At 39.2% G+C, this 24441-nt stretch overlaps 1 protein-coding gene across 4 annotated transcripts; it reads right to left on the reverse strand.

The window, feature by feature from the left end:
- WBP4 (WW domain binding protein 4) lies at window positions 1-24318 on the reverse strand. Of its 4 annotated transcripts, none has more exons than XM_032993913.2 (10): window positions 24231-24318; window positions 17836-17908; window positions 16303-16365; window positions 16090-16213; window positions 14983-15204; window positions 14027-14082; window positions 11040-11106; window positions 8936-9096; window positions 7686-7795; window positions 1-5216 (listed from the first exon to the last, which is right to left on the reverse strand). In XM_032993913.2, coding segments are annotated over exons 1-10 (1086 nt in total). In that variant the 5' UTR covers window positions 24233-24318; the 3' UTR covers window positions 1-5008. The 4 variants fall into 4 exon arrangements, with proteins under 4 accessions (XP_032849804.2, XP_032849803.2, XP_042661878.1 ...); XM_032993912.2 differs by having other exon boundaries at window positions 7686-7933; window positions 24231-24317; XM_042805944.1 differs by lacking the exon at window positions 17836-17908 and having other exon boundaries at window positions 7686-7933; window positions 24231-24312.
- Window positions 24319-24441: the final 123 nt, after the last annotated feature.

Consider the following 24441-nt stretch of genomic DNA (forward strand, 5'->3'; position numbering starts at 1 on the left):
TTGTTCAAATGAAAGCTTTATTCGGTATTTGCATATAAATTCCACTTTAAGAGCTTGCAATGTTTTCTAATTGCAACTGAGGAGCTGGTAAAGAGAAACCAGCTGTATAACTTTGCAGACAAATACTTACAAACTAAACCAAGTGCTTTTCAATCACCCCACTGTTCTTCACTGTATCTTCTGCTAAGCAAGCCATTAAAACCCACTGTCTTCAGCCCATGGTCTGTATAACACTGTTGTCTTGTTCTTAACACAGGCTATTTCTACTTCTATACATAAAATCAAACCTGCATTTGCTGACACTCTCTGGGAATCCTCTTGGGAAAATACAGCATTTTTCTGATTATTGTTTGCAACACTTCTTGCTTCGCACAGAAACTTTTATTCAAGCTACATCCCAAAACATGTCAGAAAGCTAAATTTGTTAATCACACAAATGGTTAACATGATTTCTAAGTTAAATAATTTAGCAGGTAGAAGGTACAAGGACTTCAGAGGTAGATACAAGAGACCGAAGAGATGTGGCTGACAAGGCAAACCCAAAGGGTTGCCATAGCAGAAGGTATACAGACAGCTTTTGTGCCAGCAAGCGGAAGGATTTAAGGGCTGCAAACCCCGTAGGTGGAATGGAATGAAATATGTCTCAGGAAAATGAATTATGAAGGAAATCGAAAGAGCACATGTAGTCGGTCTTGAAATAGCTTGCCTGTTGTCTGAAAACAGATAAGGTTGTACTTCTTCGGGGCGTGATGCAAACAGGCAGCAGAAGCGCTCGGCGTAAGCCGGGAGCTGGAGACACGGTGGCCTACATAAAAAACCCACAAAGCTTTCCGAAGATCTCAGCAGAGCAGGGGATAAGGTGAAGGTGGGCGCTGGAAACACGGCACAGCGGTGATAGGTAGATTTGCATATATAGGAATACTGGAAGAAGACAGATTGAGGAAGACAGCACTAGTAACAAAAGTACTAAAAAGGGGAAGCACAACTCAAAAAGCAAATAAAGGAAATCAAGCATCGTGAAATAGTTTTTTACTCCTTTTCTGAGACGCCAAAATTCGCACTGAAACAACATTTTTTTCCGGGGCAGAGAGAGGAGAAATGTGTTCATGCATGCAGAGGTTGGTGAATTTAACTCAGATTCCTGTCATGACCAGCTGTCCCACCTTCTAGATCTGGATACTGGACCTGGATGATGCTGCAGCACAGACCTTGTCTAAGAGGGTCAAAAAGCAAACATTACCATATTACAAAAGTCTGGATTTCAATCTACAAATTCCCAGGTGAAGGGTTAAAATTTGATTCAGCCTAAATAGGAACAAGGATTATTCTATAACCTGGGTCTAATTGAGCAGGACTCTGCACAGTTCCCAACATAACAAATGCTCAAGGAAAGAATTTTCTTTTTCTCGTATGCGCAATATGTTTGCTTCTGAAAGCATCATCAACTTCAGGCAGGCCCTACTGTAAAAACACACACACACCAAAGATAAGCGTCCTGCACGGCAAAGCTCCTTCTAAACAGATAAGGCAGGTGAAAGATGAGACAAGGAAAGAAAAATACAGAGCAATGAACTGACTCACTCAAAACCACACAGAAGAAATCATCATCAGAAATTGCAATGACTCCTCCTTTATCTCCGACTCGCCTTCTCATATTGCTAATAATGTCTACAACAGTTTATAAAACCAAGGACGTATTCCTCCCTCAAGGAGCTTGAAATAAAAGCAAGCAAGCAGATAAAAACATGCTGCGTGCTAGAAAATGGATTGGTCGGAAAACAAAACACTCTTCTTCTGAAAACACTGCTCTACTGAAACAGCAAAAGAACATTCCTTTGTCAAAAGCCAGTGCAGCCCAAAGAAGGATTAGCAGATGAGGAGTGTAACTGTGGTAATAACTAGGGGATTCCTACGGCAAATTCCAAAGGCTGGGAGATTTTGCAGAGAGAGAGCACAGAAGGGAGAGAGATCTGTGCAGAGCAGATGTCCTGGAAAAGCTGCGTCTGCCTTAAATCTCACACAAGACAGTATTTTTGTATAGAAGATAAAATATTTGGTTTAGATACACAATAAGAAAATTGAATGACAGCATGGTGCAAAATTAAACAGTGGCTTTGGATATATGAAATTGGATTCCACTAGCCCTTATTACAATTTACACTTAAGGACAAAGAATAAACTGGTCTCCCCTCAAGCTGACTTTCAGAGGTAGTGGGGAGCAAAACACTGTATTTCTTTGTGAAATGAAGGCTTTAGAAGTCACATCAGCAAAAGCAAGCATATGGTATTTAAACTGACTTTACTAGCGTGAGCAAAGAAAACATTTAATCCTTTTTTCTAATGTTTTGTCTATTTAACAAAGCACTTGACAAAGACCTCTGGTTCATATTACAAATAACAGCAGCTCCTCAAGGGAACAAGTTTTGAACACTTTTATTTTCAGAAGTTTTTAAACATCTGCTTGAGCAATTTAGTTACACGTATCTTAAATCACTGCCTCTGACCGCTTCAATGTGACAAAACATTTTTAAGGGAAGATGCTAACATTTTGGGAACCTCACTAGATGAGGAATGTCCTCCTCTGAGGATATCAGAAGTGGAGCCTCCAAATAATTATACTACTGTATAAAGCTGTACTAATAAACAATAAACTAATTTTACAGAGATCGTAAAGAAATTTATATACTTTAGTCTTGGAGAAACAGAAGCAAGATGAGCACAGCAGTACGAAACAAATATGTAAGAAAAAAAAAATTGAGCTTGAAAAGAAAGCCAGATGAGCTGTTAAGCCAGCAGTGGGCCATGGCACAGGAGCAGGAGCACTCAGGGCAGACAGCACCATGCAGTCCTGCGAAAGGCAAATGTGGCTTAGGGACGTATTTTTTTTAGGACATAAGTGACTTCCAGTGCACTAAGGAAGTATTAGTGACATTACGCGTGGCCTTAATCTTCCTTGAACATAGAGCTTAGGCAAACTCAGGCTAGAACGGGTGAAGAGAAATGCCGGTGGGTGGAGCAGGGAAGGCCCTGTCACACAAGGACTATTCTGAAAAGATGCACCGGGTTCAAGAGGAAGAAAAGCCCTTAGCTGAAGGGCAACACTTGTGTAAATTGGGAGGAAATGAGCGTAAACTGGTCACAAACACACAGAGGCTTCAAATTAGAACAGGCTCCTAGCTGCTGGAGTAGTGTTCAAATAAGAATAAGAATAAAACCTGAAAAACCTGTTATTTAAGAAACCCGTCAACTTCTCCTTAGCAGAAAGGACATTTCTGTTCTAGCCTTGCCTGCGAGGTCTTTCATGTGGACGACATGTTGTACATTCCTCCATCTATGACTGTGAGAGCGTCCAGCACGCATCCTTCATCCCTAAATGACAATCCAGGGCCAGATATGACAGGAAATGTTCACATTTCTCAAAGCAAACATCAGAAGAAACACAACAACCCTGATGAAGCCGAAGGAACACACGGGATTAAATACAATACCGAATTCCCTTCCACACACAGAGAAAACGTCACAGAATAGAAAAAAAGGACTTCATCTTCCTTTGTGATACAGGAGAAACCAGATTCCCTGTCCTGCACTCCTTTCTGCACTGATCTGACAGATGAACAGTTGTTTTCTCCGTGAAGGTCGAGCTCAGCAGTTACCAACTCCATTTTGCTGTAGCCAGACTCTGACAAGTGTCTTAACTGCACCCTCTGTTTTTGACTGAGACTCTCCTGAGCCAAACACCTCGAGCTTTAGGAACAGAGGCATGTTTTTTAAGGCATTATCGATTTGACCCTCTATGCTCCACTGTTCGATACCCAGGGAAGCAGTGAGTGCAGCTGTATTCTTGCATAGCCAACGAATCTTAGGGGGCTAGGTGCAGACCAATTCCACCAAGTGAAGAAATCAAATCTACAGTCCTTAAGAAAACGTCAAAGCCATCTTGGGCAGTAGAGCCATCAGCTCTACGTACCCGTCTTTCGGTCCCCTCTCCCATGGTAGTGAGAACGGTGAAGCTCCGGCACGCTTAGCCCCTCTCAGCTTAGTGAACACGACAACTGTTCAACACACTCCTCCTATCACCAGACAAAACCCATCAACCTCAAAAAGGGTGCCGTGTGCTCTAGCAGGGCTCCAGGTCTTTGGAATATTTTTCATGAAAATATCAGGGAATTGGTTTTTTTTTTTTTTTTACAGGGAAAGAGACAAAAAAAAGCCCCCAAGACCAAAATAAGAAAACTTGATGTGTAAAAAGAAGGCAAAAATCAAGTAAAGACAACAATAAAGCAAAATACAACAGAAAGACACCACGGAAATACCTACTGGCTCTGGTCCTGTCATTAAAAGCTAAGATTCATCAGATTTAAATCTCCTGCAGAGGTTTAATACATTTATCATGCACGTACACAAATAATTTTTCAGAATGTCATTTGCAATGAGTGGCACTGATGTGACTAACTCCTCTAAAAACAGCTTCCAAATGATCCGTTTGAAATGTTGGCAGTCTCACTACCTACTCTTTTGCAAGTGATCAGCCAAAGGTTAGTAAGCACAATATTTTTACTCATTAGTTGGGAAACTACTCCACATAAACAATCCTGGAAGATGATTTTACTCTCTAGTACGTGCCATTGATCCAATTCCTCTGCAAAATAAGAGATCTGCATCCTTTTTGCCACATTAAGGATTACTACAATCTCCCATACTTAGAAAAGGAGTAAAAAACCTTACGCAATGTATTTAAAACAGCATACACAGAGCAAATTGAACTTAGATGGCATGGTTAGAATCAAAAATAAATGTATTTACAATATTGCGTAAGTAATATAACACAAACTTCCATTCCAAAATCAATCACATCAAAATAAAATAAAAAAATATTACAACTCACATATGCTTTAATACCTATAAATCCTTAATTTCTATCCAACATTTTCTTTATAAAAGCCTGTTTAAAATATTAAACTTTTGATTCACTCTAGCTTCAACAGAATCTAAAATAATTTCTTGAGTATTACTGATCACTTAGTCTTTGTCTTAAGTTTCTAGATTTTCCATTTTCAAATTTCCTCTTTTTAAATGTTGGCACCCCTTCTGTCAGGTCTCCAAGGGAGGTGACTGTCTTCTCTTTAAATATCATTGTTGCATCTTCTGGAACCTCTAGCACTGGAGGTGGTAGATTGTCACTCTCTGTACTAGGAAGCTCCAGGTCCACTTTTTCACTGGGAGAAGAGAGGAAAACATAGAAGGGTTAATCTACATGGAGAAAACAACACGGTGGACAGCAGATAGTAACATCTGTATTTGACTGTCAAAGCAGCTTTGAGCTAGATGCAGTCTTCTAGCCAAGATCATCATCATGGCAGGGATCAGGAAATAAAATATTCCTTGTTTCTTCTGTGTGGGCTGCCATAAAAAGTTAAAAACTAAGACCTCATTCTGTACAGAGCTTATAGCATGGTCCAAGTTGTCATCGTGCAAATAGTCCTGCAAAAGACAACAGGGCTGCATGTGTGTAAATTTAAGAATGTTGAAAGACAGCAGTCAGTGAGTAATTAGCAGTGGTTCACTGTCAAAATGCTATGGAGTAGTTTTCCACAAGTGTCCCTCCTTGGTGGTCTGCATGACAACAGAGGACAGGCTTACCAAATCGGCCAGTGACCCCAAACTGGGAGAAGCAGATCTGGAGAACAGGATCACTGCTAATACTGATCTGAACAAATCAAAGACGTCATCTAAAAATGACCAATTGGTTTTAAGGGGTCAACACCAAAACATTGTGTTCTACAAGTATAACCCACGGCACAAATGTACAGTGGAGAACAGCTGAACAGCTCGCAGAAAATTATCTACTTCACAAGTCTGTCAGGAATCACACCAGCATAACAGTGCTGCAGAGATACGCGTTGTATTCCTGGCCAATCCACACAAGAAATCTTTCAGTACTACTGAGTGTTAGTTTGACATCAGCTTGTGTGCTACACCTAGTTTCAGGTCCTATGCTTCAAGGAAGACATGGTTCAGCTCAAGCACCCAAAGAAGAGCCACAAGAATAACTGCAAGTCAATAAAATGTGACTGTTGCAGTATCTCAAAAATGTAAACCTCCTGAAAGCAGCTGGCACTGTGCCTAGTCTTAATTTAAAGTAAATAATGAACAACTGTATTTTTCTCTTTTACGTGTGTGCATATCTCAAGCCTGTGTGTTAATGTAGACTGATACATAAGGTTCAGTTGCTGAAAGCACTTTCTATTGGACAGTGCTTTCCAAAAACCTGAACGAATTTATCAGCTCTGGAGTCAAGAAGAGGTTAGCTGGTCCCACACAGGAGGTGTTATGTGAACATTATAATCTCCATGGAACTATATTGGTGCTTAATTTAGTTCAGTGTCAAAACTCTTATCTGCTGAATAACTTAGAAATAAAATGCTGGAAAATGGGGTGAGTATGAGGGAAGAGACTTTTCATTCTCTGAAATCTGATTTCTCCAGACTCCTAGAGGGCCCCGCAATAAGAATCTGGCCATAAAAGACAGCATGCTTCACAAAAAAATCAAGAGCCATCTCAGGCATTATGCAGTAAAACAAACCAAACCAAACCTCCTCATCAGATGCACGTCATGAAAACATCTGCAATACATTGGTTGGACATGGGAGAGAGAGGCAGCTTCCAGATTTAAAATTGGCGTAACTAGATTACATGTGTTTTGCCTTTCACTTCCTCAGTTAAATCGTTACAGAAAGTGTCTCACATTGTAAGAGCCTCCAGGACTCTTACAATGTCACTCCACAGTGACAGCACCAAAGGTTGTAGTGGATTTTGGTTTGGTTTTGATAAACTTTGTTTTAAAATGCGGGAAATTAGGAAACAAGAAAAACAGTTGAACCAGAAATCTCTTACTGCAATACTGGGTGAAAGTAAGCCAAAAATTTTCAAGTGTCTTTTTGGCTGTGTCCTTCAAGTGAACAGTTAGAGTTAGTACAACATCACAAAATGAGAAGTAATTCACTGCTTGTGGAGGTAACTGAGCCAAGCATATCAGGCTCAGCTAGAAATTGCTCGGAGTCTAAAAATGCATACTCATTATGTCAGCAACTATTAATCCCACAGGGAAGGAACTCAAAGCAATGCTAACCCAGTACGATCAAGTTAAGGTTGCTGGTGGTCCTAGAAGGTAAAGATAGATCTTGAACTTCAGGTAGTTAGCTCAAAATCACTCATTGAAAGAAACAGAATTTAGCCTGGAAGCTGGAGGCCCCAAGAAAGCTGCCTACGTTGTTCCAAGGCTGGACACAGTTGAAAAAAACAGTCACAAGAGCTCCTGAGGCAGCTGAACCAGATTTTTGAAGGGGATGATGTTAAGGAACATAAGCTTAGAGTAACTACATTTCAATTTAAATAGTTGCTACTCAGCCTCTGAGAAAAATGATGAATGACAAAGATCCTTTAAATCACTTCAATTTACTTTGTACTCACGGTGAGCTTCTACACTAAAACCAAAACACCACTACTAACCACCATGGAGAGCTATTACTTAAAATAATCACTGTGGAAAGAATAGTATTTGGGCTATGTTTCCAATCACTGACGTGCTAATTCTGCCAGAATTCAGAAGCAAAAGCCTCAGCTCTTGGGAACAAGTATTCTGGAAACAAGTATTATGAAAATAACTATGGTAAAAAGACCCTCACCATGTTTCCTCTTCCTCTTCTTCTTCTTCTTCTTCTTTTTCTTCTCTTTCTGTAATTGCTTTCCATTTTCCATAAGGGTTGGTCTTGTTAGGTGCATCACTAGAGGTTTCCTGGGAAGATGATGTACTCCCCTCTTTAGCAACAGTTCCTTCTGACTTAACTTCTCGCCATTTCCCGTAAGGACTTAACTTTTTAGCTCTGGGAGATTTTTTCCCTTCCTCTGATTCTTCACCATTATCTCCTTTCCTCTAAAGAGGAAAAAACCCACCTTAAGCAAAAATGCCTAAATAAAAACACAATGTACCTTTATTTTACGTCTTTTATTTACTATTATCTACTATTCATACTTTTCAACCAAAAGTAACTTGAAACAATAAACTCATATTGTAATAAAATCTTTACATTTGTCATCACATAGAATTGAAAAAAAACCTTAAATCTTACAAAAACTTGGAAAATCCCATCTATCAAGGCTGAAATTAGCAAGGAGTAGCCAATACAAACTTACTTAAAAACAAAGCTTAGCCTATCTTAAGAAAATAAAAAAAGGGGGCAAAAATTGATATACAACTTTCTGTGTATGCAGATACATACACTTCACAACTAGTACCTCATAGTAGTTTATAATGATGCACAGTGATACAAAAATATATATATTAGAATTAATACCTGTCTACGAATACATTTTATATTTAAACTGTCTGCCTGTTCTGAACTATCCATTTCAAAAAAATCATCTGACCCAAATGGAGCCATAATCACACACTTTACCTTAAGTTTTAAATCTGAAGACAAAAATATATAATTGATACAGATTTTGTGCTGTGTGCTGCCAATTTTTTTCTCAAATTAATAAAGAAACTAAAATAATGCAATTTTCAGTCAGAAGCATTCCCTGAAGGTCTCTTGGCAATCGTGTTTACCAGTGAAGGTTTGAAGTCATCGTCACACTGAAATCCAAACCATTTCAGGGAAATTACCTTTCTCAGGGAACAATCACATTTCTTGCAGATTTCAAGCTACTTCTGGTGGGCTGAAGGAAGGATCATGCTTTCTATTCTGGAACAGTGCCACTAATGGGGCAAATAACTGAATAACGATTCATTTGCCTATTCAAACAAGTGCAAACTTCTACTTTTGGTCATACAGTTTAAGCTCAATACAGTAAGTACAGCCTATCACAACAGGTAAATCATATTATGCTAGAAAATTAATTCTGCATGTAAAATAGATATGAAGAGAAAATTCACCTTGAAACTTCTTTTTGAACTCTGGGCTTCGTTTTCACTGTCTTCTGAGTCTGATTCAGACGCTTTGGAATCTGTTTCTGCAAGCTCTTCCGAATGCTTGTCACGTTGCCTCTTCTCATTTGAAGATGAAACAAAACCATCCGGTTTCTCCCATGTGGATACTGTCCAAAATATTTGAACAACTACATTATTTACGTTACTAATTCCATTATTACTTTGACAATATTACCTTTCAGAAGCAGTGCTGCCTTATTGCAAAAATATAGCATGTAATTTAGCACAAGGCTTTTGCCTTTGTTCAATGTTTGTTTTAATAAACGTAATCAGAAAGATAACATTTCACTTCCCAGCAGAGATACAGTCATGACAGCTGAGTTCACTGTTGATAAAGCTTGTTTTAATTAGTGCTTAAGAAAAACATCGTGCATGGTGAACTGCCGTCTCTCTCATCCTTACACAGGACAGACAAATTGCCCTCTACAGGTGCCTATTTGATCTGAATTATCCACTGATTACAAAAACAGGGTAAAGAACAATCACTGCAAGTCTCAGCCCTCTGAGCAGATAAACCCCTTCCCTGTGTTACTCATCTTGGACATTAGATCTCTAATTAAAGAGCTGTCAGGCAAACAAGGAAATACAAACATCAGTCTGAAAAGACATGAAAGTATGTACAGGATATGACCACATTTTCAATGAAAAGGTAGTATTCCAGCAAATATACTGAGAGGAAATATTTAAATAAATGTTGACTCCGTGGTCTTAAAACTGGTTTGAGTCACAATAAGGCAAAAGTACACCAACTTTCAGCCTATAATTTTATATAAGCTTTCAAATATAACAAAAGTACCATTTTCCCAATTATTTTGTCTATTTCCAAAGAAATCTCTAACTGAAAACAACACTTAACAGGTATGTGCCTAGATGTATCCTGAAGTAAAGGTGTAAAACTGGCAATGAGTGACTTTGCATGAACGGAATGGGCTCTTAAGGGTACTGCTGTCATCTAGCTTTAGACTAGTAACTGAGAAAGTTCACTTTCCTAGGTGCCCCGTACACCCAGTGGACTAAGGTGCAGCCTTCCAAAGCGTGGCTTGTAGCGCTCGGCCTCGAGATACTGGTCTGCTAAGTTACGTGCCTGAGATGAGACACTGTGACTGTTTCCCTCAGTTAAAAATCTGTCTTGTCTTCGGATGATGGGATGAGCATTAACAGAGCTGACAAGTAATTTTCAAGCATTTTCAAGACACTTAGAGCTATATAAAATTAAGGGATCGTTTTAAAATTTCACAAGCCAAAATTTCACTACGTACCATGATTACAAAGACATTCTTCACGAGTCCCATGTGTCCATGAAGAATATTAAAAAATAACACAACCAAAGGCATAAAACGTATCTCAACTTAGAAGGCAATGTTTAAAAATAACAAGCATCTCGTTTCCCTTTCTAAACAAAAAAATCAAACATTTGGGCAGGGGAGTGGCATGCTGAAAAACTGAAAAGTTTGGGTTTTTTTTTCTGTTCTTGGCATCGTTAGGAAAGCCACTTCGTACCCAACAGCAGAAGGAAAATTCATAGCCGGCATAAAATCACTTGCTCTCTGGAGAGGCATCATTGACCTTAAAATGTTTCAAACAGATTTAGAAAACAGATGCCTGTTCTGAGGGAGTTACCATAAAGTTCCCCATGTAGGGAAAAAAAACAGGGAAAAGGATTAGGAGGTAAAATCCTGGACTCTCTTACCAATCAGTAAAAGTTTTGGAGAATTCATCTTCAGTCCTACATACCTGTCAAAACAAAATCCTGCCCCTTTCTGGTTTCCAAACTATAATTTCAATATGTATGTAGAGAAGAAGAACCCACAGTTTAGAGTTGCAAGATGAGTGTCTAAAAAAACCTAAGAAGCACAAATGTGTACACACTGACAATACAGCTATAAAGCCAGCACTGACTTAATTGCCAAGTATATTTCAACAAAGGTATCAGCTTAAAAAATACACAACTTAGTAATGGCTTAAAATGCAGTTATTTGCAAAGCAAAATGCTTCTCTGAAATCACTCTCTTCTGAAACAGAGCTTAACTGGAAAACAAGCTCTCCTTACCTCCTGTTTGTGTGTTATAGTAATAGGTATGACCATCTTCAGTGACACCTTCTACCCACTCTGCTGTCTAAGAAAAAGATACAGGAGATAATTTAAAAAGTTTTAACGATCAGCCAAAGCATCACTTATAAGACTATTCAACCCTTGAGTATTTTTTGTTCATGGTAATTTTACTGTTTTAAAGCTCGAACCCCTAAAATTGTTAGAAAGTATTCCCTTTGACTCAAATGAGATTCAATTGCTCAGCTTAAAACACTGCAAATGCACATACACAATTTTTTTCAAACAGTGAATAATTAGTATGAGACAGTATGTTGCCATACAGTTCAAATTATTATACAGGCCATTATTTTACATGTAGTTTATTTTCCAAAGTATTCACCCCTGAGGTTGAAATTTCCTGTTTGTGCCATTGTCTTTAGTAGAGATTGATAAAAAATTTCTCTGGAAGACTCAGAGCTACAGAAAACCATTACTAATAAATACTATCACATATTAAACATAAACAAACAAAAAACCCCCTTCTAAAACGTATCCCAAAATAGATCTTCACCAGAAATAACTGAAGAATCGAATTTTGCAGAAATGCATGCCAATGAATTTACTTCTTTAGTAAAGCACCTATGTGTAATTAAAGATGTTTTGCAGAATCAACCACAGCTAGATAATCAGTCATTACACATAACTTAACATCTTCCTTAACAACCTGTTCTTCATCAACACTCACACATACAACTACTGCACTGCTGCTTAAGTACTAATACTGCCCACTCCCCTCTATTAGGCAGAGAACATCTATGCAGCTTCACCATACACTATTTTTGCATTAATAAATGTCTGGGTGTGTGTGTACACAGACACATACAAACACAGATAGGCTTTTGCACATGCCTCCCTCCATACACTTGCTTAATACTCTATTAAAACTTTGTTTGTTTGTTTAAAAAAAAAAAAAACCCACACAACAAAATCAGAACTTGAAGTTCTCATACCCACTCTGTAAACAGGAAAAATTGTACCAGTAGGTTCAGAGCAGGCAAAGGCAAGAAAGCCTACAGTGAGCAAGTTTCCTCAAGGTTTTCCTCTCAAAAGTTTCAGTGTAACAGTTTCAACGAAAGAAGCAAAAGGAAAATTTATTTTATGTAGGTAGAAAGAGGACAAAAAAATGGACTTAAGTACAACCTATCCTTTTTGTTAGCTAAATCCTGAGTATTTTAGACCTGGTTCTTAGAGGTTTTCAGCAGGTATCACTAGCAGGTTCACTAGGCACACTGAGTATCCAACTACATAAATGCTAACGAGCCTGATGTCAATCTAACTGAAGTTATAGGTAGTCTTCATCAACGCGTCTTTTCATTACTCTGTCCTTTCCACCTCTTATGACGTCTGAGCAGCAAGCTAATGTGCTGCAGAACAAGGAGGGCCCGTGAATCTCACTTGCACTACATACTGCAAGCATGCCCTTTAATTTCTGGGCAGTGAGTCCTTGTTAGAGATCTGAAATGTTCCCAATATCTTTAGCTCAGACTAAATAAGGGAGCAATCAAATGCTTGTTTTTAGCAATAGCAAAAATAACTCAAGATATGACAAAGTCACTGAGCAGGGCGAAGGAGGAATGGCAAAATACCACCATGTGGCATTAGAGAGCTATCCAAGGCTGAAGGTGTGTGTTTATGATATAGCTAGGATGAGCTAACTTCAAATCGGTGCCAAGAAGGGAGCGCCTTCTCTCCTCCATCTGCTCTCCCTTCACCGGCATTTCTCCCATCACCCAGAGAGCCGATGGCAAGGAGATAAGCCTGCAAACCACTAACCTAAACACCGATGTCTTCACTCCCTGAACTAGCTGACTGTCAGGGCAAATATGCACCAAGGACCATACAAGATTAGTCACAGGACCACCTCCTTCAGTGGAAGGCTGTAAGCCAGTAAGACTGCCTTATAAATATTGTAAAGCTATGCCTTGACTGAAAAGATAAAGCTGAAGTGCTGGTTAACAAGTTGTGCAAAACCACAGGACAAAGGAATCAGAAAGCCAGAGTAGCATGTGATTGGCAGCTCTAACATGAAATGTGCAGTCACAAGCCTGCATGCCTGAGGTAAAACACAGACTTAGCAAGAGATGGAATACAGACGAGACTTCATGTACACTTTGTGAATTGATTCAATTGCCTAAAAATATACACAATTATAACCATTTTCTCCTCTGACTGTAAGTGAACCAGTACCAAGAATAGGCTACTTCCTGAGATGCGACAATACAGAGCTACAGAGTGTCAAGCAGTCTGAAAAGGCCAGGCTTTTTTGACCTCTAACATAAAATCCAACATCAGCAAACAAAACTGACTTTTATTATTGCCCATTAATATTAAGAAGAAATCTTTCTGTCTCTCAAGTATTCTGCAAGTTTTCCTGTGCCTTAAATAAGGAAAATAAAGTAATATGCCAAAAGGTTGCCTGCACATAGGTTTCATGACCATAAGAAACCCAGGAAAAAGACAAATTATCACATAACTATATCCTAAAGCAAACACAAAAAATAGGCACTTTTTTTTTAAACCATCTGACAATGCAAGCTCAATGTTTCCTAAGATAAAGGAGTCTTCACTATTTAAAATGTGTAAGATTTAATCTTCTAAATTACATTTCACTCACAAAAGGTGGAACAGAATTTATTCAGAATTTCCCCAAAGCTTTCAATTTTATGGGCTGAAGGATCAAAAAAGCACAGTCTGTGAAAACACAACCACCATTATCATTTCTCTTCCCTTCATAAACAAATTATCCAAAAAAGATTTGTAGAGTAAAATTTCAGTTTTCATCAAGTATATCATAAAACATGCTATATATTCAAATCATGTTTTCCTACGTTTACTAAGAGCAAACAGTTTAACTTCTGCAATCAGAGGACTTGCAAATTGCTGAGCTTATTTCTGATAAGAGTTTACAAGGACAAAGAAAAGGATGAATAACAGTATTCGATTACCGTTTGTGAGTTTTGAGAGTTGCCTTTGAATCCTTTAGGTTTCTCCCACTGTGATTCTTAAAAAGCAAAAACATATTTCACCCATCATTCAATCCTGTTTATGTTTAATAATATTTAGAAAAAAAAAACAGATCTAAAGGGTATGACACTGATGTTTGCACATGTACAAATAAGTAATATAGATACAGCTCACTGGAATATAAATCATCCTTGATCAAACTATGGTATGAACAATAAACCAAAGTATCATAATTACAGTTGGCTTTACTGGGACTAACCACCTTCCAGACTCTATTACTATGGCTGATACACAGATACTGGAATTTTGGTACAAAAAGGGTGTTTTTTTTTTTAAACGGTAGCACAGGCCAGAAGGAACTAAACACACAAGATTTTTACCTTTTGGAAGCTATCTTGTATGAGGAAAGACTATGGTAAATACTAATGTCAATTCTTAAATTTATAAGAAACAGTTTGTAATACTCTCATTATCCATAAAAGAGGGTTGCTTTTACGCTCTAAAGTAGATTATAACACATAGCTCCTCAACAGAAGTCAGTCAGTTAGACAAATCCTGTAAATGTGGAAACAAACAATCAGACAGCAATCCGTAACTGCTCTTATTTACTTGGGCACAATCAATTTCTTTCACATTCCTGATAAGAAAGCTCCTTTAGGAAGAACACAGCTACTTTTTGTATATTTAACCTCTAAGAGGCTAAACACCTCCAGAAACTGTGGAATTACTGCATTCTCCCATTATTAACAAATAGCAAAACCAGTCTGAAGTTATAGATGCCTATGTCTTGAATGTTAAGTATCAAAACCCCATCTAATTGTTCACATTTTAATAATCAGCTTACTACCGAGACAGCAGAAGAGTAAAGAAATGCAGGTAGTCTGTTCTCATTTAAATCCAATAACTGTATCTACATTTGCTCCTCACTAGTTTTTACCTCCTGTTCTTGTGTTGTAGTAATACGTATAGCCTTCGGGAGAAAATCCTTGGACCCACTCCTTTGTTTCAGTTTTTGGTGGCACTGAGGTGTCCTGAGCTGTCTTTTTTTTCTTTTCTTTCTTTTCCTTCTTTTCTTTCTTCTCTTTCTTCTCTTTCTTCCCTTTAGTTTCCACTGTGTTACTCTGTGTTTTATTCTGTGTTGAACTGGGACCTACATCATCTTAAAGAAAATAATACTGCCTTTAAAAAAAAGAGTAATAATCTGAGCTTAAATATTGGTCACTCTTGAGCAACAGCAAATAGGAAATTTTGTTCTTATGAGTATTTTCACTCATTAGTCTTACACTCCTCATAGCAGGTTAACTTAGAAGATGATCAGACAATCTCACATCGTCGCAATACTACAGTGTTACAAGAAAGTCCAAATATCACAACATGAGTAACATTAAGAGGAAAAACCGTAAGGACCAATAAGCTCTAACTAAACAAAAACAAAAAAGAAACTAAAAGTTATAAAAAAGATATCCTCTATAGGAGCTTGAAACTACAAACTTTTTTTAAAGCATACTATATCTTTCCCTGGGGAGAACAAAGTCACTTGCTGAACTGCAAGCTGAGTAGGAGATTCTCACTGCCACTGTTGGACACCAGTGGGAACCCAACCACTCCTACTCAGTAGGAACTTTTGTCTCCAACAGGCAAAAGTGAAACAAAATTAACTAAGAGATGCTACACTGCTGATTCAAAGCAACAACTACAGCCCATTTTTTGTTATAACATTGTTTAATTTTTCTACTCCAAATCAGATTGTTCCACAGACCAAAGGACATTGTAGCAAAAACCAGTCTGTATCGCAACTACCAGCAATTTGTAGATTCCTTGTTAGGGTTTTGGGCTTGTTTTGGTGTTTTTTGTTTGTTTTTGGTGGTTTTTTTTTTGTTGTTTTTTTTTTTTTTTTTTTGTTTGTTTGTTTGTTTGTTTTTAAACGAGCAAACAGTCCTGGAAGCCTCCTCTCATGCCCCTAAAACCTAATTTAAGAAAAATACATTCCTAATTGATATCCTTTCAATTCCATCTTTAATCCTTTGGCAGCTATATGAACTACCTGGCTTAATGCCAAGCCTTTTCAAATCCTCTTGATATGCTTTCATTGCAGCCTCCTCCATTGCTGCAAATTCTTTTGACATGTTTTCTTCTTCTTTTGCTTTTTCCAAGCTTTTCTTCTTAATCTAAAACAAAACAAAAACCCCAAGGGAATTAGACAAGTCTGATGAGAGATTAAAAATAAGTATTTGTGCAAGTAAGATAGTTGAGTTACCTCACTAATTCTTTTTGCCACATTTTCTTTATGATTCTTTCCTCTCTCATGAAACTCAATGCTCTTAAAAGCGAGAAAAAACAAGAAAAATAAGATGTATCATACAATTTTTATTTAGTTAATTTTAGTTACTTAAACTAAACTTAGTTGAAAAAGCTTACATGTAACCTGTTCTAAAAACACTTATAGCAAACATTACAGCTATATAATGCCTATAGGAATTCAGGAACACTGAGAAACACTCAACATAGAAATTATGAAAACTCAGTAGTGCTCCAAAATAGTATAATAAAATTTCATAGTCTGTATTTGTAAGATTTAAAATTTTTCAAATAATATTGTTCAGCACACAGTGACAAGTAACAGGGAATCTGGGCTCCCTCTTCATGCTATTATTCTAAGTATCATCCCCTGTTTTTTTTTTTACTCTCTCTATTTTTGTGCAAACTTTTAAAAACCATATGGATTATTTAAGAGTTCCAAATATTAGCTATGGCTCTTAATTTGATTATGCTATGCTTCACAAATATCCCATGAACTTCAACTAGTCTGCAGGTCCCCAAATCTGAGAGAGAGGGGAAAAGGCCAGGTGGGAGTGTTGGGTAATTAAGGACAACAGAACAGTCTGCAAGCCAAAAGCTGCCAGAAAGACTGAAGCCAGAACTGGAAGTTCGGAAGCTCTACAGGTACAACAAAGTCCTCATGTAGTTCTCACAAAAAACATCTGAGCTCATTTAGGTGTTCCAATGTTAGGTGCCTAAGCCTGACCTAGTAACCCTAGAACTTCTTTGCATGAGCTGATGTGCAGAGGATGTGCACCCAGGGAATGATACATCTTATTTAAAGACTGACTTTGTAAATTACCCAAATCTCCCCCGTTAACATGTGTTTCTCTTCACTGGCTACAAGACGAAGCCTAAACCAATAAGCTCACACTTGTCATCCCAAACTGCAGGTATCTAACTGTAAGCCAGATGAAGCTCAGCTCCAGGAGTACCCCTGGTATCGAGTCAGGAATGCAGAACTTCTTTCCAAGTAAGAAACCAATGGGTCTAGTAGTCTGCAAAAGGCATCTGCAAGTCAGAAACACTTTTCTGTAACCTACTAATGTTTCTGTGGGCTGTGTGAAATGAACAAAACTGCTTCAAATGCTTAAAGTGCTGGCTCTACCAGGCCTACCATATACAAACAGTACGTATGCCAGGTTTTGCTTTCTACTTGCATATGAAGGCTAGGAACAGGTGCAGACAAAGTTTCAAGACAGATCAAATGTTAAGTTACAGAACTGAAGAAAAAGCAGGGTCAGATATTTCAGTTCTTATCTGTACTACCAAGTAGAACAGCACACACTGTCTTGTATGCAGGTATCTGGCTCTCATGTAATGGATTTTAAATATCACAAGTATTACGAAGGCATTTTTAAAAAACAAATTTCATGCATCAATTGATTAGTATCAAAAGTGATGTTAAAAGCCTGTAATTCAAATTCCTAGTATTTCAAAATCATTGACATAGTATGGTAGACCATCGTACAGGTCTGTTGTCTGCTATCCAGCACTTGCAGTAATCGCAGAATTTTTTTGGCTGAGATTTCCAGTAATCGGCCCTGGGGAGAGAAAAAAAAAAAGTATAATCTGAAACAATAATCAAACCCACAGTTATATATATATATATATATATATAGCTTCAGAAACTAAATTTACTCTTCTTGAGGTAATTTAGTGCTAAGAGTTTTTCTTTCTTTTTTTTTTTTTTCTCTTTTTTTCTTTTAAAAAACCAGGAATATGGGGAACAAGGAAGAGTAGCTATATTGACTACTGTGTCCCATAAAGCACAGTTCAGTATTGAGATAGTGCCCATCTGACCCGTGAAGACTGCAGAATTTTAAAAATGGAGGTGATGGAGAACCAGAAATACAAGATAAAGCAAGCCAGAGATAAACAAGCAGTTCTGGATACCCTAATTAAACACAGAACTGTCAGAAACATGCAACCTGAACTGGTTTTCATAAAAATGCATACAAGAAATGTTTTAAGTGTAAAACTTTAGATTTAATGTCAAAGTCTACTTTGGATTACTGTACACAGTGAACTTAGCAACACAAAGGTGCAGTTCTGGACAATGTGAGCTACTGTGGGGAATCCTAGAACAGATTCTGACCTGTGGGGTCACAGACACAGCAGTAAATTGTTTGATGTTTCAGGGTAAAAATGTGAGTTTTTCTGAACCATGCAATTTAGATAAGTTGCATATGTGTGAGGAAACTTGTGGAAAACTCTTCAAAGCTCAAAAGTTAGTACATAAAAGTATTTAACAATAAAACAAACAACCCCTCTGATGGCTGTTTCTTCATCAAAAACTGCTTTCTAATGCCAGATGAGGCTTGTGCAGAAATAATTCAATTTCTTGTTGGCTTGCAGCAAGAGATGCAATGCTTTGGTTCAACAGAACACATTCCAGCAATAGACCTCTATGTTTTTAAATTAAAACGAAGCAGAATGAGGGGTGAAAACAAAAGCAATCCAAGATTACACTGAGAACATTAAAAAATACCAATCCAAAAAACGAATCTGTGCCTTCTGTCTGAAGATCAACGTACAGAGATCAAGGAAAACACTTCCTGACATTTTTAATCAATAAAACCAAAATTACTTCCATGCACAACAATAGCACCTTCAAACCTTATGATATGTGCGAGCAGATCTTTAAAAACAGACCTGATCAACTCTTAAAGTTTAAGCAGGTATCAAAATATGCTCTCCTACCAGTGCTTAAGGTAAAAATATAATTTCTAAGAAACTACCATTATTTAAAAGTGTAAATATGAAGTATATGCTCTGCAAAAATATAACAACCTATAAGCAATATTGTGTTAGCAACACGCAGCTCTTCAAGCAGTTTTCTGGAAAGCTAGGAAGAAGCAGCTGAACTTCCCCCAGTTTAAACAGAAATCTGCTCATCCCTAAAGGGTGTACTTTAAAACTAGCTGATTACTTAGTCACACATTTAATTAAAAGGCTTTTGAGATTTATGTATCAAAAAGTACTAGGGCCAAAGCCTGGAAAACTGAACACTGGCTGGAAAACCAGCTGAGTGGGAAGGAGAAATTCAGAGCTCCAGAAATACGTCTAGGCCTTTTTTTTTTTTTTTTTTTTTTCTATTTGAGCTATAGCTCCTAAAGTGTCTCTAAATCCTTTGACATCATCTAGGATAAATTTCCAGCTAAAAGCTGGGTTAACCTTCCTAAGGCAATGGAGCAGTTCTGACAGAAAACACATAAATTGTAAAAGAGCCTCCCTGCATGTTTCGAAAGTGCAATAACATCTGCCTGTTTCCACGTTTCACCTAACGGAGCTGGCTCTTTCTCTTCAACACAATCAGGTGCAAGTGCTAAAATTAAGACTCTATAGCTGCACCTAACAAAAGTCAAGACCTGAGAGTGTGATGAGCTGCACTTTCACAGCTATATTTTCCACCGATTTCTTTCTTAAACACACTACTGGACATCACATCTGTCGCAAACCACTGTAGCTACACACAGAGTAATCCACAGAGTAATCGTGCTGGAGAACCTGAGGGCACACCTGGGGCTTAAGTACAAATACAGGTCTTGATGACAGAAGCCTTTTGTCTTCATCTCATACTAGTTTTGATAAAGATTGGAGCTGGCTCTCTGTTGTTACATATAAAATAAATGTAAATGATACTCTGTGCAGAAGAGTTGATATCCTGGGAATCTTAAATCCTGCATATCATGATTCATGAAGTTAATTGTGTAAATTATGGTCCCAGTTCTGTGACTTATAAGCATGAGGAGTGTTTTGTGCTGAGCAATTCTCTTAAAGAGTTTCCACTTGAATTCATACCCCTCAAAAAAAGAGCAAGCTCAGCTGAAACATCTACTGAATAACACCTGTCATTGTAGCAACAGTGGAGCCTGCAAAGCACCAATGCTGCTGCAATGAGAGCAAATCAGAGGAGTGTTTGGAAAGGAGCAGCAACTGAAGTGAGGCACCATTTCAGTGAGATGCTTACAAGCGCTTCACAGGCTCCGCTCACAAACCTGAGAGTTAATCCAGATCGATGACAATGTTAAGTATGTGATTATTTTATTAATCTGCCAAATATAGCCTTGAGAGTAGACGCTGTTAAGGTGGTACAGAGGTCTTTTATACTTGAATAATTGTGTACAAATCAAGGGAAACATAGTTATTTTAAAAAGCCATTGCAGTCAAAACGTTACAGCTTTTAAGACTCCTTACCTTCTGCCTGTATTTACATCAGTAAAGTCAAAGTTGATTCTTGTTTTCAGCTTTACAGCTGGGCCTACCTGCTAAGGACCAGAGAGCTGACCATCACCACCACAACTATCTTTTTTTCTTTCACTAAAACAAAGAGCCAGTCCAGAGTGCACCAAGTCTGGCTTATCCAGGTCTGCAGGGTTGAGGTTCAGCACTGTACACATTTACCCAGGTGGGGCTCCCAAACAGGAGCCTGGTGACACGGACCTCAAAAACTGTGCAAGTTTTACTGCAAAGTTCTACCTCCTGGGAAGGGTTCTGACAAAGTCTGCTCAGAGCCCGATTTTCCAGAGCTGGCTGAGCAAGTAAGCTTAGCAAGCTGCTACTGGGCACACAGGGAACAGAGCAGCACCTATACAGATGGGTACTGGGCAACTTCTAGACAAACCTCTGCAAACTTTCAGCCAGAGTTGGAAATCCAATACTAACTTGCAAGAAACGTGTGTATCCTAAAGAACACTGATATTCCTTCAACTTTTACTGGTCAAACCACTCAGGGGGAGAATGTGCAACAGTTCAGAGGGCTAAAGGGTAAAGGCAGAAAAAGGGAGTGAACGACAAACTGTTTTCTTGAAACCTTAATGAAATGACAAGCTCTTTGCTGCAAACAGCTGTAGAGTGCAAACAGCATCAATTTTAAAACCATTTTCAGATTTCTGAAATTCATTTAAAACTTCCGAGGGAGTGAGAAGATGGGGAATAACAAGTAGCAACTCTGCATTAACAGTACCTGCCACATTCACCATTTCAGAAGATACGAAAACGCTGAAACTCTGAGAGAAAACTGCAAAACTCAGGTATTTTCACTTTCCACAATTCATTTCTTGAGCCGTGACAATCATGCAGCTTATGCTGCAACGACCAGGTTACGCATGCCAGCACGTGAGCTATGTGTCTGGGAGAACACAAAGGGTTCTGTCGACAACCTTCAGAAAGTAATCCACAGAGTAACTCCTGCAGTACTGGGAACTGGGCCCCAACCTGCGAGCTGCTTCTCCTCACAACTTACAGTGTTATTAATGTTTTAACAGGTGGTGGAATCAGCTTTCCTCATATAGGGAAGCTTAAGAAACCCTCATAAAGAAGCTATCTTCTACTGAGACAGCTTCGCCAAACTTTACTTTGAGACTGGGCTGGAGGTTTTTGTTCCTACCGCATACTGGCTGAAATTAAAAGGGGCAGGGGGGGAAGAAACAACTTGTTTCTGTTGGTTCTGAACATGAAAAAAAAAAAAAATTTGGCCGTGCAAACAAAATCTAGAAGCATTTGCTTTGAATAGCTCTGTTCTAAAACATCAGACTTAATTTGGCAGGGATGCAGCGGGGTTTGTATCAGGGATATATATGTCCAAAGCCTTTAGCAGGTAAACATCATTCACATGCTCAGCAGTCTTCTTTGGTTTTAATATCTACAACCTCTGAAGACTTTACACCAAGTTGGTATCTTACAGCTTTCTGCAGGTTTGAGCACTGAACAGCTCGTGTGTGCATCATCTTCTTGAATACAGGTGTGAAGTAAGTAATATACAGATTAAAGTTCTTGACTGCAGAAGGAAATTAATTCAGAGTAGCTATTGTGGCTGCTCTGTAACAGCCACTCAACAGGACACAGTATTCAAAAATAGTAAGAAATTCTACTTGTGAATACTGTGTTCTTCTAAAGAAGTACTTTATGTAACTTCTAAAGTTCTGTAACAGAAAATAAAAAGAATGAAAGAAAAGTATCACATATATTTCACAACAGACCCTCTTCCAGATGGGAAGCCATTCCAGACCAGCTAATTCTAAGTCAAATATCCCAGTATTGGTAAGGCTTAAGAATGAAACATTAAAATTGGCAGAGAAGGCCAAAAAGGTTTTCTTGTATGGTGAAGTAGGTCCCAATTCCATGGCCCTAACGACCCACATTCCCAAATAATTTACAGTGCACTAGTCCTACCCTAAAAACTCTTGTTAAATACATAACCTTAATTTTTATTTTTTAAAAAAATTGATATTTAAACATAAGAACTCAAGAAAACAGCATCCCTGATGCACTGAGTATGTGGGCCTGTTCTACCTAACTTTAGCTTGTCGGCCTTCTAGTATATCACAGCATATACATCTATATGGGGGCTCCCACAGAGTGGTACTGGATGGGAGATTCATCCACACGAAACAGAGCAGTTCTCTGAAGGGTTTTGCCCTTCTGGCCTTCAAGCTGATATTATTTTTGGCAATTCTTCTGTAAATTTTAATTTACAACCCAAGTGGCTGCTTCTTTTTATTACTATATTATCCCCCTCTGAACAACATAAAAATCATAACATCCTGCAGGACAAGCTGAGCAGAGTCTGCAGATGCTGCTCTGTCTGGCCTGTACGGGTGCTGAAGATCAGTTACATGGATCTGCTTTGACAGATCTCTTTTCGAAATTCTAAATTATATAACTTGAAAGGTAACGCTACAAATATTTTTAACAATATACAGGAATGCACAAGGCTATCATGGCAGACCGCCTTCTGCATGTACAGAGCCCAACGGACCTCATCTCCCTGAAATTCAGTTGTCTAAAAATGGAGATACTGAGTTGTCTAAGTCCTCCATGTCAATAGATGGAGACTCATCTCCAAAATGCCACACTCCTTCCATTCTAAACAGGCATCTGAGAAGCAAATTGAACTCCATAGGTGCGTGTTTCTTCCTTATATAGGGAACCTCAAATGAACTGCCTGAGTCAGCCTTCAAAAGTTAAATATCTTAAGTCAGGGATATCTACCGAGAGCAGAAGTCTGCTGCTGTAGATGCAGAAGAAGGATATGGGCTGTGTCAGGAAGAACATGATAAGAATTAGAAGGGAGAAAAAACCCAGCAACATAAATTGGGTCAGGAAACTGTTCAGGTATAATTTTAGCAGTAACTAAAATTAAGAACACTGCTGTATGTAGCATCAGTCTGCAAGCCAGGCTCACACAACCCAACCATCAAATACTTCTCCACAGGAAGATTTCTAAAGAAATTTTTGATCAGGTTAATTTTTTTTTTTTCTTGTTTGATTGAGCAGATAAGTTAGGATATCTTGAAAAGTAACATAAACGAGCAAATGGCATTCATATGACGTTCTCACTTACTAAAGGCCAAAGCTTGTATTTTTACCACCCTCCCCAAATACGGTCAGACATTAACATGATTTTTCTAGTTAAACACTTTAAAAAGAGGCAGCGGTGGCCAGCAAAAGCAAGGCGGCAGAGGCTCTCTCCCCCACGCTTTCCCCCGAACCGCAGGCGCCAGAGGAGGCCGCAGGGACAGACGCCCTTCCCCGCGGAAAGCCCCCCCGCGGGTGGGAGGCGACGCTGCCCGGCCCGCCTGCGGGAAGAGATAAGGACTCCGAAGCGCAGCAGAAACAAACAACCGGGGAAAGGGCGGACGGGGAGCAGAGGGACCGCAGCAAGAGGGAAATAATTCGGTGAGGGTGGTTGCCCGCAGCGCGGCCTCCCCAAGGCCCGCGGGCACCGGGGCCGAGGTTGGGCCCGGCCCCGCCGCCCCCACCCCGCGTTGCCCGGTCCCTAAAACGGGGGGGGGGGGGGGGGGGTCCCGCGGGCGGAGCGCGGCCGGCGCTGCCCGCTCCCTCCCGTCCCCGGCCACTCACATCGCCGCTTGTCCCCGGCAGACGCCGACCCGCTCCGCCGGTGCCCTCCGCTCGCCCGCCAGCCGCGCCGCGCCGCGGAGGGCGGGCCGGGGCGGGGAGAGAGAGGGAGCGCGGTGACGGGAGCCGGGAGGGCTCAAGCCGCGCTCTCCTCCCCCCCGCCCTTCCCCACCTCCTGCCTTACGCCCGCTCCTCCTCCCCTCCGCCCCCGGGA

The sequence above is a fragment of the Tyto alba genome, unplaced genomic scaffold (assembly GCF_018691265.1).
Source record: "Tyto alba isolate M040663 unplaced genomic scaffold, T.alba_DEE_v4.0 Super-Scaffold_45, whole genome shotgun sequence".
In the NCBI taxonomy this organism is placed as follows: Eukaryota; Metazoa; Chordata; class Aves; order Strigiformes; family Tytonidae; genus Tyto; species Tyto alba.

What these genes read in the sequence shown, in the direction of transcription:
- WBP4 (XM_032993912.2), bottom strand. An exon ending in AAGGCTTGGCATTAAGCCAG is followed by an intron (nt 15,205 to 16,089) that starts GTAGTTCATATA and finishes ATTTTCTTTAAG; the next exon opens with ATGATGTAGGTCCCAGTTCA. An exon ending in GTTCAAAAAGAAGTTTCAAG is followed by an intron (nt 7,934 to 8,935) that starts GTGAATTTTCTC and finishes TTTCCTCTTTAG; the next exon opens with AGGAAAGGAGATAATGGTGA.